This window comes from Accipiter gentilis, chromosome Z (assembly GCF_929443795.1).
Source record: "Accipiter gentilis chromosome Z, bAccGen1.1, whole genome shotgun sequence".
In the NCBI taxonomy this organism is placed as follows: domain Eukaryota; kingdom Metazoa; phylum Chordata; class Aves; order Accipitriformes; family Accipitridae; genus Astur; species Astur gentilis.
In genome coordinates, this window is record NC_064919.1 from 69,761,602 (window position 1) to 69,776,841 (window position 15,240).

The window sequence follows — 15,240 nt, forward strand, 5'->3', positions numbered from 1 at the left end:
TAATGAAGGATTATTCCAGATCATGATAATTTTTATTTTTCCTGGTTATCTCAGGCATCTCAAAGTAAAGGAAGGGTGTCTGTTCTTCTAAATACAGTGCTTGGCATCAATATCTGCATCTTGGGTGTGTAACAAAGATGCATTCAGGTCTAGCACCAACATAACTTAAACACTTCCCAACAGTAAAACCAGAGTAAAACAAGCTCTCTGAAGACTTCCTAAGTATAAATCTGAACTTTAGAGCAGTAATTCATGATTTATGCCAAATAGTCCTGAGAAAAGGTCTAAAATGAAAACAAAATGAAACACAAAACCTACTAGAGGTTAGACAATCACAATCTTGTACAATCCCAAAGAGTAATTTTTGCTGCAGTGACATTAAGTAAACCATGGGTAAAAAGAAATAAAGACTAACAGTATGTCTCCAGTTCATTCCTCTTTGGTTTTTCCAGTGCATCCAGTCATGTTTTATACCAATTCTTGTAATAAGTTATTACAAAAATAGTTAAAGACTAGCAGACTAGTGTACCTACTTAAGTTTCATTGACTTTGCTGTGGTTCTCTCCATTTAACAGCACACTGAGGAATCAGTGCCTTAGTCCGCAAGCTTACTGTCTGGGTATACACCAGCTAGATCTTCAAGTTCAAAGTTTGCTGCTGGTAAGTAAGAAATAAATTAATAGGAATAAAAGCTCCTCACCCTTTGCCTCTCCTTAGTATTATTAGAATTGAATATCTCTTCAGCCATGCTCTATTTGGGTGGTGTAAGTGAATTCCATACAGTGAGATTTGCACTTTTTCAGTATTAAACACTACTAAAACAAAGAAAGGTTGGAAAGCAGACTAGGAAATGTCTGCTTTGGAGAGCTTCATCACAGCTTTTAGAATTAAAGATGTCCAAAAGAAATACATCCTGAGAGGCTAATATACATATTGGTGTGGGAAGATGCATGCATACCTGTTAGCTAAAGCAAAGGCCCCATTGGCTTAGGACAAGATTTAATTCAAAATACTAGACTCAATAAATAACACTTTGAACTAGACGTTATACATCGCAGCTACTCACAATTACACTCCAAACCAAAAGCTGCAAGAAGAAAATGGTGCCTGAAAGAAGGATCCAAACCAGAAAATATTTTAAGGGAAATCATGTGGAGCTAACCTATAGAAATCATAGAGAAGAGATGGGTTTGAAATACCAGCCTCTACAGAGCTAACATATCTCCTCCAGAGCTATAGAAGCATCTCTCACTTCATCTTACATAGGTATCTGTACTCCCCCAAAACACCACAAAACAAGCCAAATAAGCAACAACAACAAAAAAAGCAACCTGAATAAAACTCACCCATGCAAACCAAGCTGTGTAGTAGTCACACCTCTTGCTGAGGCTGGTGTTCCTGGAAGAAAGGACCTCCAGAATGAAGAGGTATTAGAGAGGAGAGTTTTGGTTTAGACATTCATATCACACCTCAGCTTAATTTCTGGTTTTGTTTAAAAAAATTTAACCTCTTTTTATCTGTTCTAGAACATAGTTAATAGATAATCAGAGTCACAAATCCTACTCTATTCCGGTGCTTTCTAAGCACAAATTCTGCCTTTATCTAAGTCATGCAACACAGGGCTGAAAACTGACCCATCCTTTGGAAAATACTCAAGAATTGGCTTAGGTGAGTCATTAGTTGGAGCTTAAATAAAGAAACTCCAGAAATTCAGTAACTCCTCTCTTCTTATTCCATAGTGGACCTAACTCTAAATTCAATCCTAAATGCATGGATAAATCTTTCAAAGCTCACTGTTCTCTGGTCTGAGAGGCTAATTTGCTCCAGCTGAGCCCAGCACTCACCCACTTCACTCTTAAGAAAGACACCTGTGGCACATCTTTTGCATGGGAAAAACATACCAGCTACTTGCTAGCTACTGCCTGGGTCATACACACCTTGTCAAAGCGATCTATTTAATTTAAGATTTATAGATCCAAAATTACACAGCCCAAAGAAAAAAAGAGAGCAGTCATTTTATTCACTTGACACATGCTGTCTTGAGGAGAGTTCCATTTGTAACAGTAGTTAATCATTCACAAACAAAAGAATATGGTTTTAAAAAATAACTTACTTATTCCTCACAGCAGATGATTAAGACATGGTGTACTGGTTAACTGGTACAAAATACATACTCCACGGAAATAATTGTATTTCTATGGCACATTTTTTGGAAAACTTTATCACTTTAACTTTCACTTTGTCATTTAACTTAACACTTTTAACTTTCTTACCTCAGAGGTAAGAATTATTATGTGTTTCCTTTCTCAGACATCTTTTGAAATGACTGGATAGTAGCTCCTGATTTGAGGACCTTTGGGTTTTTTTTGCTGACAGTGTTGCATCCAGCTAGGACGGATGTTTTCCACCTGACCACCTGCCTGAATCGCAGCTACTGACCACAACCTCCACGTTGCTGATAACAACTGCAGAGTTCCCCTGGTTAGGCTGACAGTACGAGCTCTACCTTTACTGTTGTGAGGTTACAAGAGCTACCAGGCAAACAGCACTGAAATAACCCTGGCCACCCACGAGGACACGGGTTTGGGGCACAGTTGTGCCCCGCGGAACCATTGCCACGGGTCTCTGCGCAGCACCTGCCACGTACCCCACGCTGCTTTCCCCGAGACCCCGGTACCAGACTGCAGGAGGTTGGACAGCGTTCTTCCACCACGCTGTCTTTCCAGGCGGGCAATCGCTGAAGGCGTGGAGTTGTCCGCGGGGAGACAACTGCCACGGCAATCTCCGTGCTGAAACAGAACCCACCCCAGAAACCCCGTTATCAGCGTTTTGATGGATCTTTGGCTTTTACTCCTCAGGTGTACCCTATGATGTGTACACGCAGTGGACATATAATGCACGCAAGGCAGCGGGGGCATGAAGTTTGCAATCATTTGCAATCCCCATGCACTCTGGGGTCGGAGCCTGCGAGAAAATCTGGCTTTCAAGGTGCCATCCCCAAAATTACAGGCCGGACTTGGGGGGGGGGGGGCAAAGCCACGGCCTCCCCCCCTCTCCCCCGGCACCCTCCGAGGGCCGTCTCCCACCTCCCTTAGCCACCCGCGCGGGGAAACGGCCGCGGAACGGGGCTAGGCCCAGCCAGGCCCAGCAGCGCCGGAGCGGGACGGCGCCGCGCCGCCAGCCCAGGCCGCAGGGGGCGGTCCGGGCCCGGCGCCTCCCGTCCGGGCGCAGGCGCCACCGTGAGTCCGCGCGGGGCGGAGGGCTGCCCGCCCGGGGACGGCGGCTCCATGCGCTGCCAGGTAGGTGCAGCCTGCCGGCGCCCCTGGGGAGCGGGCCCCGGCTGGAGGCGAGGCGGGCGCCGGGGAGGGCGGCGAGGCTCCCTCAGCCCCGCTCCTCGGCGGGCGGAGGCGCAGGGTGGGCGAGGCCTGGACGGCGGGAGCGGCACCCGGATCCGCGCTGACCTACCCCCCGCCCCCCCCCCCCCAGCACCCCTCTTCCCCGCTCTCCTTCTGGCAGCCGGGTCCGGAGGGACGCGGCAGGAGCTCGCGGGCGTTAAAAAAAGCCAGGGGAAGCGTTTCGTCACGCAGGTTTGGTTTCGGTTGTTTGTTTTGGTCTTTTCGGGGAAGTTAACGTGCGGTAGCGGGGTGTTTCTCCCCGTTGTTTGTCGCAGTAGGCCCCGCTCCCCTGACGGGCGTTTGTTCCCCGAGCAGGTCTCGGTGCTGTATTTCGCCAGGAGCGCAGAGCTGGCGGGGCTGCGCTGCGAGACCCTCTCGGTGCCGCGGCAGATCACCGCTCTGCAGCTCTGGGAGGAGATCGTCAGGCTTCACCCCAGGTAATCGGGAAGGCGCCCTGCTGAGGCGCGCAAAGCTGGACCTGCTTGGGGCTTTTTTGGTGGATGCAGATCGGGCGTTCCGAGCCGAGGATCAGTCCTTTGCTACCGTGAAAACTGTGACGTTTCTCCTGTTCTTGTAACCTGCAGCAAACGCTTCGTGTTTGGGCCAGTTGGAAGTGCTCTAGCTGTATGCTTGGAAAGACTAGGTCCCATAAACATACCCAAAAGTTGAGCGTGAGGCGTGCCTTAGGACACGTGGCCCGTTGTCCGGGATGGCCATGGTATGGCGCCGCCGCCGCGCATCAAAACTGAGCTGGGTTATTAATCTCTCGGGAAGGCGAGATGTCTCGAGGAGGGATTGAGCACAGGCAGGGCCATAAATAAGCAATTCATGATAACATGCAGGTGTTTTGGATCACTTTTCTTTAACTGTGCTGTTAGCCATTGGTTGGAGCTTTTGGCACGCTCTGGAAGGCAGGTCAGGAAGGGAGCAGAAGCCCTGCCACGGGCCTCCAGCCACTCAACACTTACATAGGAAATATGCTCAGCCACTTTCAGCCTCCTCTGCTTTGAAAAAAAAAACCCCGCCAGCGCTGGTGGTTGCATTTCACGGGGAGGCAGGTCCTGAGAGAGCACTAGGTGTGTGCTGTAAGGACCCCTGTGGCACTGGTGCTCTTGGGGGTGTCAGCAGAAATTCCCCCTCAGATTAAGGCTGAGGGAAGGTGCTCAGTCCTGTCAAGAGTGAGTCTGATTGATAGAGAAAGGTGCAACACCATTTTGGAGCGAGCGGCGGCGTGAAAAAAAAAAAAGTAAGGTATAACAGAGGTTGAAGTCCTCAGGATTTAGTGCGGGATGCACTGGAATTTCCAAAACTTTGGACTTAGGTGCCAAAGTCTTCCTGTAGGCACCATCCTTCTTTATTAGACCAGGGGCCTTTACCTCACAGAAAATTGAGACTAATTGTGTTTTGGGGGAGGAGGCAGTAGGGAATGAGTGTGTTTTACTTTGCAGCCTATTACTCAGTGTCAGAAGCAGCAGCAGCACCTTTGATCAGTTTGCCATAGTTCATCAGCTTTGTCCTTTTATGAATGGTGACTTGGGGGCAGTACGTTTTGCATGTGCAGTTACTTCACAGCGGCCTTCTTGGAAAATGCTTCTGCTCCTAGCTTTTCTGGAAAAACTCAGCATAATTGTAGGGCATTGACCACAGACTTCTATTCACATTGCTAATGGATATTCAGACTGCAGCTTGAGCATACTTGACAAAGCTCTTCTGTTCCACCCATTTTCCCCAATGAATTAACTTGCAAGTGACATTAATTAGAGCCCATCCTAATGGGCACTTCAGGTCTATGGTTGCGCTCTGTTCCTCAGTGGCTTGCTGTGCTTTCATACAGTTCTTCCCTTCAGTCTGCCCTCTGAGTCAGTGCTACTGTGTTTTGCTCAGCCTGTGCCTTGCCTGCTTCTGTCTATCTGGCTGTTGGGAAATAAGATGATTTTTACTTGTACCATTTTGGCGTGCTTGCTTGTTTCTAGGCAATACAGCTCTCCACTGTCTGTGCCAGATTTTTTAGTCTCAAACAGTAACAGTTATCATGCTTGCACCTTCTAAGTAAAATGTTGGTGTTCTTTTTCTGGTGTCTTATTGGTGTTGCCCTCACTCACTGTGTGATTGCACTTAGTCATGAAGGTGACTCCCTGCCTGCCTTACGGTATCCAGAGGTGTAGACTCTCACAGCAACATCTCACAGATGTGGAATCAAAAAATATATAGAAGATCTGCCAGAAAATGCACCATATCTGCCCTCTTAGTTCTGTCGCTGCTCCTTATCAATAGCAAATTTCAGACCCGTAGATATGAAAGACCCAAAGCCTCATAAACTGTGAGGTTACACAACAAGAACAACTCGTTGACCACTGAATCTTCATAAGGTGTCATGAACAGCATCCTGCAGTGCTTCTTGTGTGTAAGAAAATTGCTCCAGCCCAGCCAGACCGAATCAAGGGAATGTTTCGTTCTAATCCCAAGTTGGATGGTTGCTACCTCTTGAGTTGCCTCCTTCTTTGTTAGAAGCTGCTGAAGTGGGTCTGGTATACATTGGTTCGTTCTCATGTAGGCCTATGACAAATATAGTTCCTGACTTCTGAAAATTATACTGAGTTGGTTTCTCCTTAGCCACCACAAGAAAATCCAGTAGTAGGAGGTGGGTGTTTGTTGTATTTTTGAAAGTGTATTGGAAGCAGAGTTGCATAAGTCTCAGTGGTGTTTACCTCAGCTGCCCTAGACTGCGCACCAGTTTGTTGTTTAATGAAATCTCATGGTTAAATCCAAACAGTCTATTTAGAAACCTATTTGTGCTCCTGCCATTCCCCCTCAGGCTTGCTGTCATCCGGGATCAAGTGGTTTTTGCTGTTCGGCAGGAGTACGTGCTTCTTGGAGATCAGCTCCTGGTCCTGCAGCCTGGAGACGAGGTTGCCATTATCCCACCAATTAGTGGAGGCTGAATCTGCTCAGGTTCTGTTGGGTAGGTATCACTTCTTGCTTAGCTTCATATGGAGTGTCATCCTGTGCTAAAATATCTCATGAATTCTGTATAATGTTCCAATAATCTTTTTTTGTTTAGGTCCAGAGATGTGATTGCAGTTCTCTCCCTCCACCCTGGTACTCTTTTGAGAGAGCATAACTTGCGTTTCCTGCTGGAGAGGGCCATTGTGCTCACCAGAAACTATAAGCTGGTGCACCAATAAATGATTAACACATATGCAGTAAATGGAAGAAAATTGTCAAAGGGGTCAGGCATTGTTTTGAATTTGGGTTTCAGGTCTTGCTGTTCTTCTATAGTTGTTTCTGACTGCCAGGAGATACCCAGCTTGCCTAAATAAGGTAATAATGAAAAACCTCCTGCCACTTTTTAACAGAAAAGATTGTACAGGAAAAGGATTGACTGCTGCTTACAAAAAACTCTTTTTGTTGTTGTTGTTGCTGTCAAAGGAACGTTTTCTTAGAATAGCTTCATTTCTTTGCGTGGTTTCAAGTGCCAGTCCATGTGTTTACTGCAGCTTGTTCCATTGCTGCTGCTCAAAATACTACTTTTCCTCCTTACTCTTAGATGAACTGATGACTGGTTTGTACTCAGGAAATTAGAAGGGTCTCCTGTGTCACTGAAACAGACCGATAGTATGAGGTCCTGAAGAGCATATTAAACTTTAGGGTTAGAACCCCAATCCATGTTTATCAGAAATCTCTGTTTTAAACTGTGTTTGATTTCACAATAAGATAGGGAGGAGCGGCTGACAATCTTGCCACAGATTTACTAGCACAGTGGTCCATGCTGGTTGATTGTACTGTTAAACTGGGGCCTCATTAGTTCTGGTTTCGTCCTACTGGACCAGACTTTCCTACCAGGAAGGAACCTGTATGCATTAAAAAACAGGTCATTGCTTGATATTTGCATTTAATATTCTCTCAGCAAGTCTGAGAGAAACTGCTGAGAAGTCAACATGCCATGGAGACTGGTCTCTTGGGGTGAGGAAGTAGATGGTGCATGTTTTCTGCATAAAGTGGGACATCAGCACTGGATAAAAAGCAGTTGGCCAATGCTAGTATCACCAAAACCAACAGCAGAGTCTCTTTGGTTTCAGCTTTTCTAGCGAACTATGGATGAAAGCGAAGATGTGCCAAAAGATTTTGTCAAGCTCAAACCTGAAAAGCTCTCTGTAGATGAAGTGTCAGAGCTGGTTATTTCACCGTACTGTGGGGCAGTGTCTCTGTTCATTGGTGAGTTTAATATTTCTGAGCTGGATCTCTGGGTGTGTTAACAGTCTAATAAATGGAACCTGGATTATCCACACCTGTATGAAAGCTCCTGCAACTCAGATGCAGATCTTCGTTGAAAGTAAAGTACTTTTTTACCCATGGGCTGGTGAAAGTCAAGGCTGATAGCTCTGTCCTGTTGCTTAATGTGCATGGTACAGATCTTGAAATTGCTTTGTGCTTAAACCATAGTGCTACTGGGCTCCTAAATACTGAACACTTCAACATTGCATGGGCAAATGCAGTAATAGCACCTTAGCAGTTACACAGATATCCCAGCCTTTTGCATTACAGACTGCAGACTTGTATAATGTGTAAACTAAATTCTTCCTTGTATATTAGAGTTCTCTTATTCAGAGAATCTCTTTACATGGTCGTGACTAGGAGCGGTTGTTTGTATTTGCACAGTGCTGACCTTGACCATAGCAGGAGATCCTGGGTTTTACTCACTATTTATATATAATATATTATTATATAATAAATGTATAATATATATAATAAATATATAACATACATGTTTATTTATTCAGTGCTTTTTGTTGATAAATCATTTGTGTTTAGGTACTACAAGAAATAATTTTGAAGGAAAAAAAGTGATTCACTTAGAATATGAAGCATATACTTCAATGGCAGAGACCGAAATAAAGAAAATCTGCAGAGATGTTAGACAGAAATGGCCATCAGTCAAACATATTGCAGTGCACCATAGACTTGGGTATGTATGGCCAGGCCCCATCCTTCTGCAAGTAGAGTATTAATCCTTGTCTGGTGCTTGACTATGCTTACATAGTTGCAGGACATGCAGGAGTCTTTACAAACTGTAATGTAGCAAAGCTGGCTGCAGGATCAAGCTCTAGCTACAGAGCTAAGGTCTTTTAAAAAATGTGTGTATTGATACTCTTTGCTGGAGTTCACATTTAGCCTGCAGGATCCTTGATGCTGGTGTAATGGTTTGAAAGTGGGGAGAAGAGATTGAGATTTCATTCCAGGAAAGGGGAGGCTGTTGGTTTGTTTTGTCTTTTTTTAAACATGTGAAGTTGGCAGCACTTTCTTTTTCCTTCTCTCTTCCATTGAGGTGCCGCAGAATGTTCATACTGTCAGATTTAAGTCAAATTATGCCATAGGGAACCTGTAAGCTTAGACTATGGGGAGGGGAGAGGCATGGTAATTGACAGCCATACTTGTCAGAGAACCTACTGTTGTTCCTTGAGTCTTGGATAAGCATTTTCTGTTGGGTTCAGAACATGGAATACTAGTGTCTGACATACTCTTGAGCCTTCACTCTTCACCAGATTTCTTACTGAAACCAGCAGCATTTGCAGTCTGTTGCAAATGCTTGTTTCCTTTTCTCGCAGCAGAAGGAGCTTAGGAGGTGATCTCAAAGGGTAACATTAGCTCTGAGGGGTAGTTTCCTTAGATTTCCTCCATAGTCAACACAGAGTGTGATTCTCTTGAGGGCAGCTCAAAGCATTTAAGCTTAGATATTTCCTATAAACTGTTTGCCAGAGGAGTCTTACTGTGGAGCGAGGGTTGGAAGGCAGCTTTTGGGAATACTGCCCTTGTGAGGAGCAAAACACTTGTGCTACTTCTGTTAAGTTTGGAACACCAAACAGGAAAAACTTCATAATTTGAATTTGTCAAAAATTAAGCTTTATTGCAAAATCTGCCTAGTTCAAGGTGCTTAATTTCTTCTTTCACAAATCCTGAGATGATTTCTTAGGTTTTCAGATAAGGACTGGGTGTTCTAGCTTGTTGCTGTTCATTATTAAGCCAGCTTCCAGTGAGTTTCCTATGCACTGCTGCAAATTAGCAATTTTCCCCTCTTAATTCCATAGACTTTATTTAAAAAAAAAAAAAAAAAGAATGGAAGAAAAAAGCCTATGTCTGGTGGGTTTATTTATTCTAAAGCATGGAATTCTCACATCTGGTACTGATTTTGGTTGTGGTTTTCTTTCTTTTTAAAAGTGTATAATCTTTTGGACATGGCTTGACACTTGCTCAGTATGAATGAGTCAGGAGAGCGTGTGGCCAGAATACTGACGTGACATGGCCACAGCTTTTGGGTGCTCTTGATGTTAAGCATTAGCTAAAGCTGCTGTTGTTCCTCTTCTCTCCCTAGTGTGGTTCCAATAACTGAAGCAAGTGTAATTATTGCAGTCTCCTCTCCACACAGAACAGAATCCCTTGAAGCTGTAATGTACTGCATCAATACCTTAAAAGCATCCGTCCCAATATGGAAAAAGGTATGTTTGGGAACAAATTTGAGTTTAGGCCTGTGCCAGAGTCTTAGACAGCTGGAATAAAGCCGCTGCTCTTAAGTGAAGCAGCTGAAGCATTATGGGCAGCAGTTGCTCCTGTTGGGATGCCAATGTCTAGCACCAGTGGGTTTCCTCTAATGCAGCTAGACCCATCTGTGGCAGGTAGGGCACCTGGAAGGCCCTCTCTTGCCTATACCATCCAGCTCCTCTTCCTTTTAACGCCATACTGGGGTCAAAGTGAAGGAGCCCTGAGCTCTCCTTTTTCGAGTGGCAAAACTCAGTTCTGCACAGGCTTATGGAAGAACTTTAGAGTCAGCTTTGCTTTGGACAGCATTGCAGTGTGCAAGTAAGAGTGGCACTTCTTGTCTTTCTGTTTTCCCCTCGTCCCTGTGGCCTTGAGAAAGCACAAAGCATTAAGCAACAGCACACAATGAAGGGATGAGCAGAGGTCCCAAAGCTAGTATGGGCACACAACAATGTGTGGAGAGACCAGCCCGGGTCTAGAAAGAGCCTCATTGCATAACCACAGTGTTGCATGCAAGCAATGAGCACTACCTCTGCCTTCTCTCCCAGGGAGAACTTGGCATGTGGTAACAGTGATGTTCTCCGCATTACTACACTTTTCTGACACCTCTTTCAGGAGACTGGAGTTCTGTGGTGTCAGAAAGAATAGTCAGGGGCTTGGAGCCCTACTGCATTTGCTCCTTAGGTCTGGACTGCTGCTGGGTAGTCCAGTCTGTCCTGAAGATCTAATACTTACTGTATTTTGTATATTGTAATTTTATTTTTTTAATACGGACATCTTGTATACACTTTACTCTCCTAAAAATTCTGGTACAGTAGGTTAACATGGCAACACTTTAACAGGGCAGCTTCAGACATGAGTGCTGTGTATTCTACAGCTTTTACATCATTTCTTCTAGATGTCTTTCTTGAATTGACTGCAGTATAGATGGGCCCTTCTAAATTTAATGGGGCTCAGCCCAAGGTTCAGCATCTGCCCACGTGTAAGTCAGTATGTTCTAAGGGTGCTACCCTCTTTTCTGTTTGCCAGCCAAGTGCTGTGTAGTCCTGTTGTGATGAGTAAATAATAGCAGAATGGCTGTTGAGTTGTTTGGCCTGCTTGTGGCTGTATGTAGCAGAATTCCACAATATTTCCCATTCTTTGTTTATATTTGCAGGAGATTTATGAGGACGAATATTCTTGGAAAGAAAACAAGGAATGCTTTTGGGCAAATTCAGAAAAATAACTGTACTCTCTTAAAAATAAAATGTTACTGTTCCTAATGAGCATACTTGTTTAGCTTTGAGTTGTTTTTACAGAGAATCTATATGTTTTTAAGTAGCTGTAATAGACATTTCAATCTGAATAATTCAGTTAGGACTGAATGAAATAAATGAGTAAGAATTAGGGGGTTTAAGTGTTCTTGACTCTCCTTTGAAGTCATCTCTTTGTGCATTTCAACACAGAGTCAGTTTTTAAAACAATCTTCCCTAAAATTTTTGGTTGCAAGGTGTTTAGTCCACTGTGATATATACTATTGTAATGCCTTTACAGTGGTAGTCTGTGTTCACTGTCTGCATGGGAGGTCACAACAGGTGAATTGGATTTTTCTTAATCTTAAAGGAAGTCCTGAGTAGTTTAATTTTATATGACTGTAGAATCAATTCACAAGCTTTATGCTATTCTGACATTCTTGTAACATGAAAGCTACTTGAAGTAGATTAAACATTTTGTAACAGACAGAGAAGAAAATACAAACTGTACCCCAGAGTTATTAACGTTTTAGTAGTGGTTACGTTCCAGTAGCTCTGTCTCACAGAGACATTTTTACTGTGCAGCTGAATTACAAGTCCATTGTATTAAAACAGAATGGACAGACCTTGATTCAAAGTTAGATCTAATAGTCCACCAGCAACAAACTTGCATTAGCAATAACACACAAACCTGTAACTACTTAATGATGTCTAGACATGATTAATTTTGAAGAAGCTTTTTTGGCTGTATACTTGTATGGTGCTGCAGAAAAAAAAGCTAGCTATTATTACAAATAGACAACTGTAAGTTTAATTAGTTTTAGTAGTTTGACTTTAGAGATGTTAGGATTTGAAGTCTTAGAAAGGGATTAGTTTTTCAAAGGAAAGTGAGTCCGTTGAACTTTCTGCAGTTTATATATGCATTTATATTCACATTTATGTTTTTAATGCAGTTTTTCTCGTTACTGTTTTGAAACCTAGTTAAAAGGGAGAAAGACTGACATAGTATGCCTATGCTCCCACTGGAAACAATGGGCTGCTCATCTGAGTAAGATCATTTTATTTATATTACTGCACTGTGCGATGATAGTGTTTAGATGCTAAGAGTTCAAAATCCCATTGTGTATGGCATTTTTACTAATGCTGAGAGGCAGTTTTATCTAGTCATCATTATCAATGTAGACAAGATAGATATAAAGCAAGGAAAATGAGGTAAAGAAAAGTAAAATTATTTGTTCAAGTTTGTATATTATCACATCACAGAACACTAAAGCCTCAGCTGTATAATCCATTTCATTGTGTCTGCAGTAAAAATCTACCAAGAGCTGCTAGCTGCACAAAATAAAATGAGACAAATAGGGGATGATCTTTTTTCTCCCAGTGATCTCAGTCAGTTATAATATTTAGTGATGGTTACTGTATCTGGATTAAGTAAATTCCAGTGAAGCATACAGCTTCAGGCTGTATGTTAAACTGTGCCTGTTAACTTACTGATACGCTTCCCTCAATGGAAGTGAGCGAGTCCTTCCTCTGCAGGACAGCAGCTGCTCCTTGTGTGCTTACACATACGCAGCCTCCAAACCACGTGGGCCCTATTACCTAGGCAGGGCTGAGCAAGTTCAAGGTTGCATTTTCCTTTGTTTTGGAGGTTGGAGAGGACCCCTCTGCCATTTGAATGTCATTTTTACCAGGAGTTGTACAGAATCCTGAGTACAGATCACTTCCTCTGTCAAATAATTATTTTTGTTTTTAGAGAAGAAAGCAATACATAAACTTTCCCATTTTTGGTGTTAATTTTTCCACATTCATGTTTGCTGTTACCATGCAACTAATTAGTGTATTAATTTCACAAAAATAAATGTCTAGCTTGCCTTGTAGTGGGTGGTTTATGAATGAAGTAAAACCTATGCAGTGCTTGCATACTGGTGCTGTGCTCTCATACAGAAAAATAGTGGTATTTAGAACACTTGAATTGTACTTGGGGCCCTATGATCAGGAGCAATTCCTTTGTTGCACTAGTGTCTCTCTAGTGCTGCAGTCTCCTGGAAGATTTCTCCAGGGTGACCTTAAGTGCACCTTCCCCATCAGCAATGCAGCTGGGAAAGAGAGTGCAGAAAAGAGAAAGAGTAATTGTGTACTTCCCCACAGTGACCAGGAACAATGAATGGAAGAGATGTTGTACTGAGTCACAGCTGAGTGTTACAATGTGTGTACGCTGCCATGGTCAAAACAATGAAATGTCATTTTGTGTCCCTAGCTGTGCATGAGGCAAGTACTGCTTTGTTCTGGAACAATGATGTATTGGTCTTGTGTAACTTTGGGTTCTTCAGCTGGCATCTAAAAGCGAAATGGAAATGCCCCTAGGAGGGATAATGTGCATAATTGGAGGTAAAATGTATCTCACTGAAATTTTAAGTCCACTCTCCGAGCTCAGTGTTCCGGCTCCCTCTGTAGGGCTACCCTCTCTGCTAGGGCAGTATTATTGTAAGAGGGCAGATTACTCTGTTCTAATACAGTTGCCAAAGGCTATGTCTGGAGCGACCCAGAAATGCTTCCAAATTTCCAGGCCAGGGGATGAATCCCAGCTGTGCCTGACTACATGTCAGGGAAAGATGTGGCTGCTCATGTCCTGGTTTCTACACATGCAGGACTAGGCTGCTGGATGAGGGCTGCCTTGTGTTCTGGTAAGGTCCGTGAGTAGGATGATAGCAGCTACAGATCAATATACAATGCAGTCCTAGCTTTCTCGGACGAGTCCAGCTGTCTCCTTGCCTTGGCTTATAGGGGAGGCTAATGCCACCCCTCTGTGGCTCTTCAGCTGTGTCACAGCGTCCTGCAGAGGTGGTGGCTCCAGGTGCAGACAGATGTTCCCAGGAACAGATGCTTCAGACTGAAGAATCACCAGGCAATTCCTGCAGAGATCTCCCAGATGCGGGGTATTTGTGGAAGGGAAGCACATGTCTTCAGATTGAAAATTTGTCCTTCTGAAAAGATGTCTTGGTTGCTAACATTTGAATACACTGATCTATCCTTTTGTCTGGCAGAACGTCCGTATACCAGCACTGCTTAATTTTAAGAGTTTCCTTTCCTGATTTTGATCTTTCATTCTCTGTTCTCAAGAGAAGCTCAGCCTGATGCATACTATGAAAACAGCAGCTGATGAACTGGCATGAAATAAACGGGGGGGACGACAAAGGGGGACGAACTGTGTTATAAGGAGCCTACCCAGGAGATGGCAGCCGAGAGACGACTGCGTGAGAAGAACAGCTCCCAGTCTGCCCAGGTGCAAGCTGTGCTGGGAAATACTGGTGTTCACTTCCCCTGTCACTCATGAAAGTGACAGTCACACTCAGGAATGAAAACTTTAGATTGCTCAACTTTAAGCTAGATTTTGGCTTTTCTCTCAACTCACTTTTCCCATAGCTGTTCAAGGAATTTGTAGTTTTATAGACTAACACATTCATTTGCTCCATAAAAAACATTAAAAGGAAAAAACTGCTAAAACTAATCATTAACTAAGTGAAATTGCCTGTGATAGCCAACAGTGCTACCCCTTGCCCCCAAAAAAGCTTTGAAAACTCAATCTTGAGCTCTTCCAGTAAGTGTCCTGTGGCGGTACTTGAAGAGAGAGAGATTTGAGAATAGGCTCATGACTATAAATCAACAGTTTCTTTGAGTACCTTAGGCCTGTTTTTTAAAAGCAAACCAACCATAAAATTATATCAAGTGTTAAAGAAATTAGCATCCTCATGTATCTTTATAGCAGTTCTGTTTTAAAAGTTCCATTTCGACTATTTTAAGAGAAAGAGGCAAATACATTTTAAAAACTGCTAGCACACTAAAGCCTGTGACTGCATATGGGTAATTGATCATAAATGAGGGCAGAAAGGTTGTCTTATTAAAAGATAAGACTCAACTTTTCTGAGGCTGTGAAAATTATGTACACTTTCTTACCTTTGAAGGCAATAAAAAGTTGAGGCAATTAGCTATAGATTGAGATGTATTTTCATACCTTCATTTTCTTTAGTCTTTTAATTTGCAACCTTTGTTGTACCTCAGTTTTAGATATAAAGAGTAAT

The 15,240-nt window shown here is 43.3% G+C and overlaps 2 protein-coding genes across 4 annotated transcripts; both read left to right on the forward strand.

Annotated features, from left to right (window-relative positions):
* Nucleotides 1–3,217: 3,217 nt before the first annotated feature.
* On the forward strand, nt 3,218–8,341 carry LOC126036440 (molybdopterin synthase sulfur carrier subunit-like). 3 transcript variants are annotated; one of them, XM_049796186.1, is made up of 4 exons: nt 3,218–3,299; nt 3,711–3,832; nt 6,211–6,357; nt 8,208–8,341. In XM_049796186.1, the coding sequence occupies exons 1-3, from the start codon at nt 3,288–3,290 to the stop codon at nt 6,335–6,337; spliced, it is 261 nt and encodes an 86-aa protein (XP_049652143.1). In that variant the 5' UTR covers nt 3,218–3,287; the 3' UTR covers nt 6,338–6,357; nt 8,208–8,341. The 3 variants fall into 3 exon arrangements, with proteins under 3 accessions (XP_049652143.1, XP_049652142.1, XP_049652141.1); XM_049796185.1 differs by lacking the exon at nt 8,208–8,341 and adding an exon at nt 7,475–7,610; XM_049796184.1 differs by lacking the exon at nt 8,208–8,341 and adding an exon at nt 6,457–6,566.
* On the forward strand, nt 7,475–11,195 carry LOC126036439 (molybdopterin synthase catalytic subunit). Its single transcript, XM_049796183.1, has 4 exons — nt 7,475–7,610; nt 8,208–8,361; nt 9,766–9,889; nt 11,086–11,195. Exons 1-4 carry the CDS (start codon nt 7,490–7,492, stop codon nt 11,152–11,154), a joined length of 468 nt encoding a protein of 155 aa, XP_049652140.1. The 5' UTR covers nt 7,475–7,489; the 3' UTR covers nt 11,155–11,195.
* Nucleotides 11,196–15,240: the final 4,045 nt, after the last annotated feature.

Coding starts and splice junctions, on each gene's coding strand:
- LOC126036439 (XM_049796183.1), top strand. CDS start 7,490: ATGGATGAAAGCGAAGATGTGCCAAAAGATTTTGTCAAGCTCAAACCT. Junction 7,611..8,207: donor GGCAGTGTCTCTGTTCATTG/GTGAGTTTAATA, acceptor ATTTGTGTTTAG/GTACTACAAGAAATAATTTT. Junction 8,362..9,765: donor GCAGTGCACCATAGACTTGG/GTATGTATGGCC, acceptor TTCTCTCCCTAG/TGTGGTTCCAATAACTGAAG.
- LOC126036440 (XM_049796186.1), top strand. Junction 3,833..6,210: donor ATCGTCAGGCTTCACCCCAG/GTAATCGGGAAG, acceptor ATTCCCCCTCAG/GCTTGCTGTCATCCGGGATC.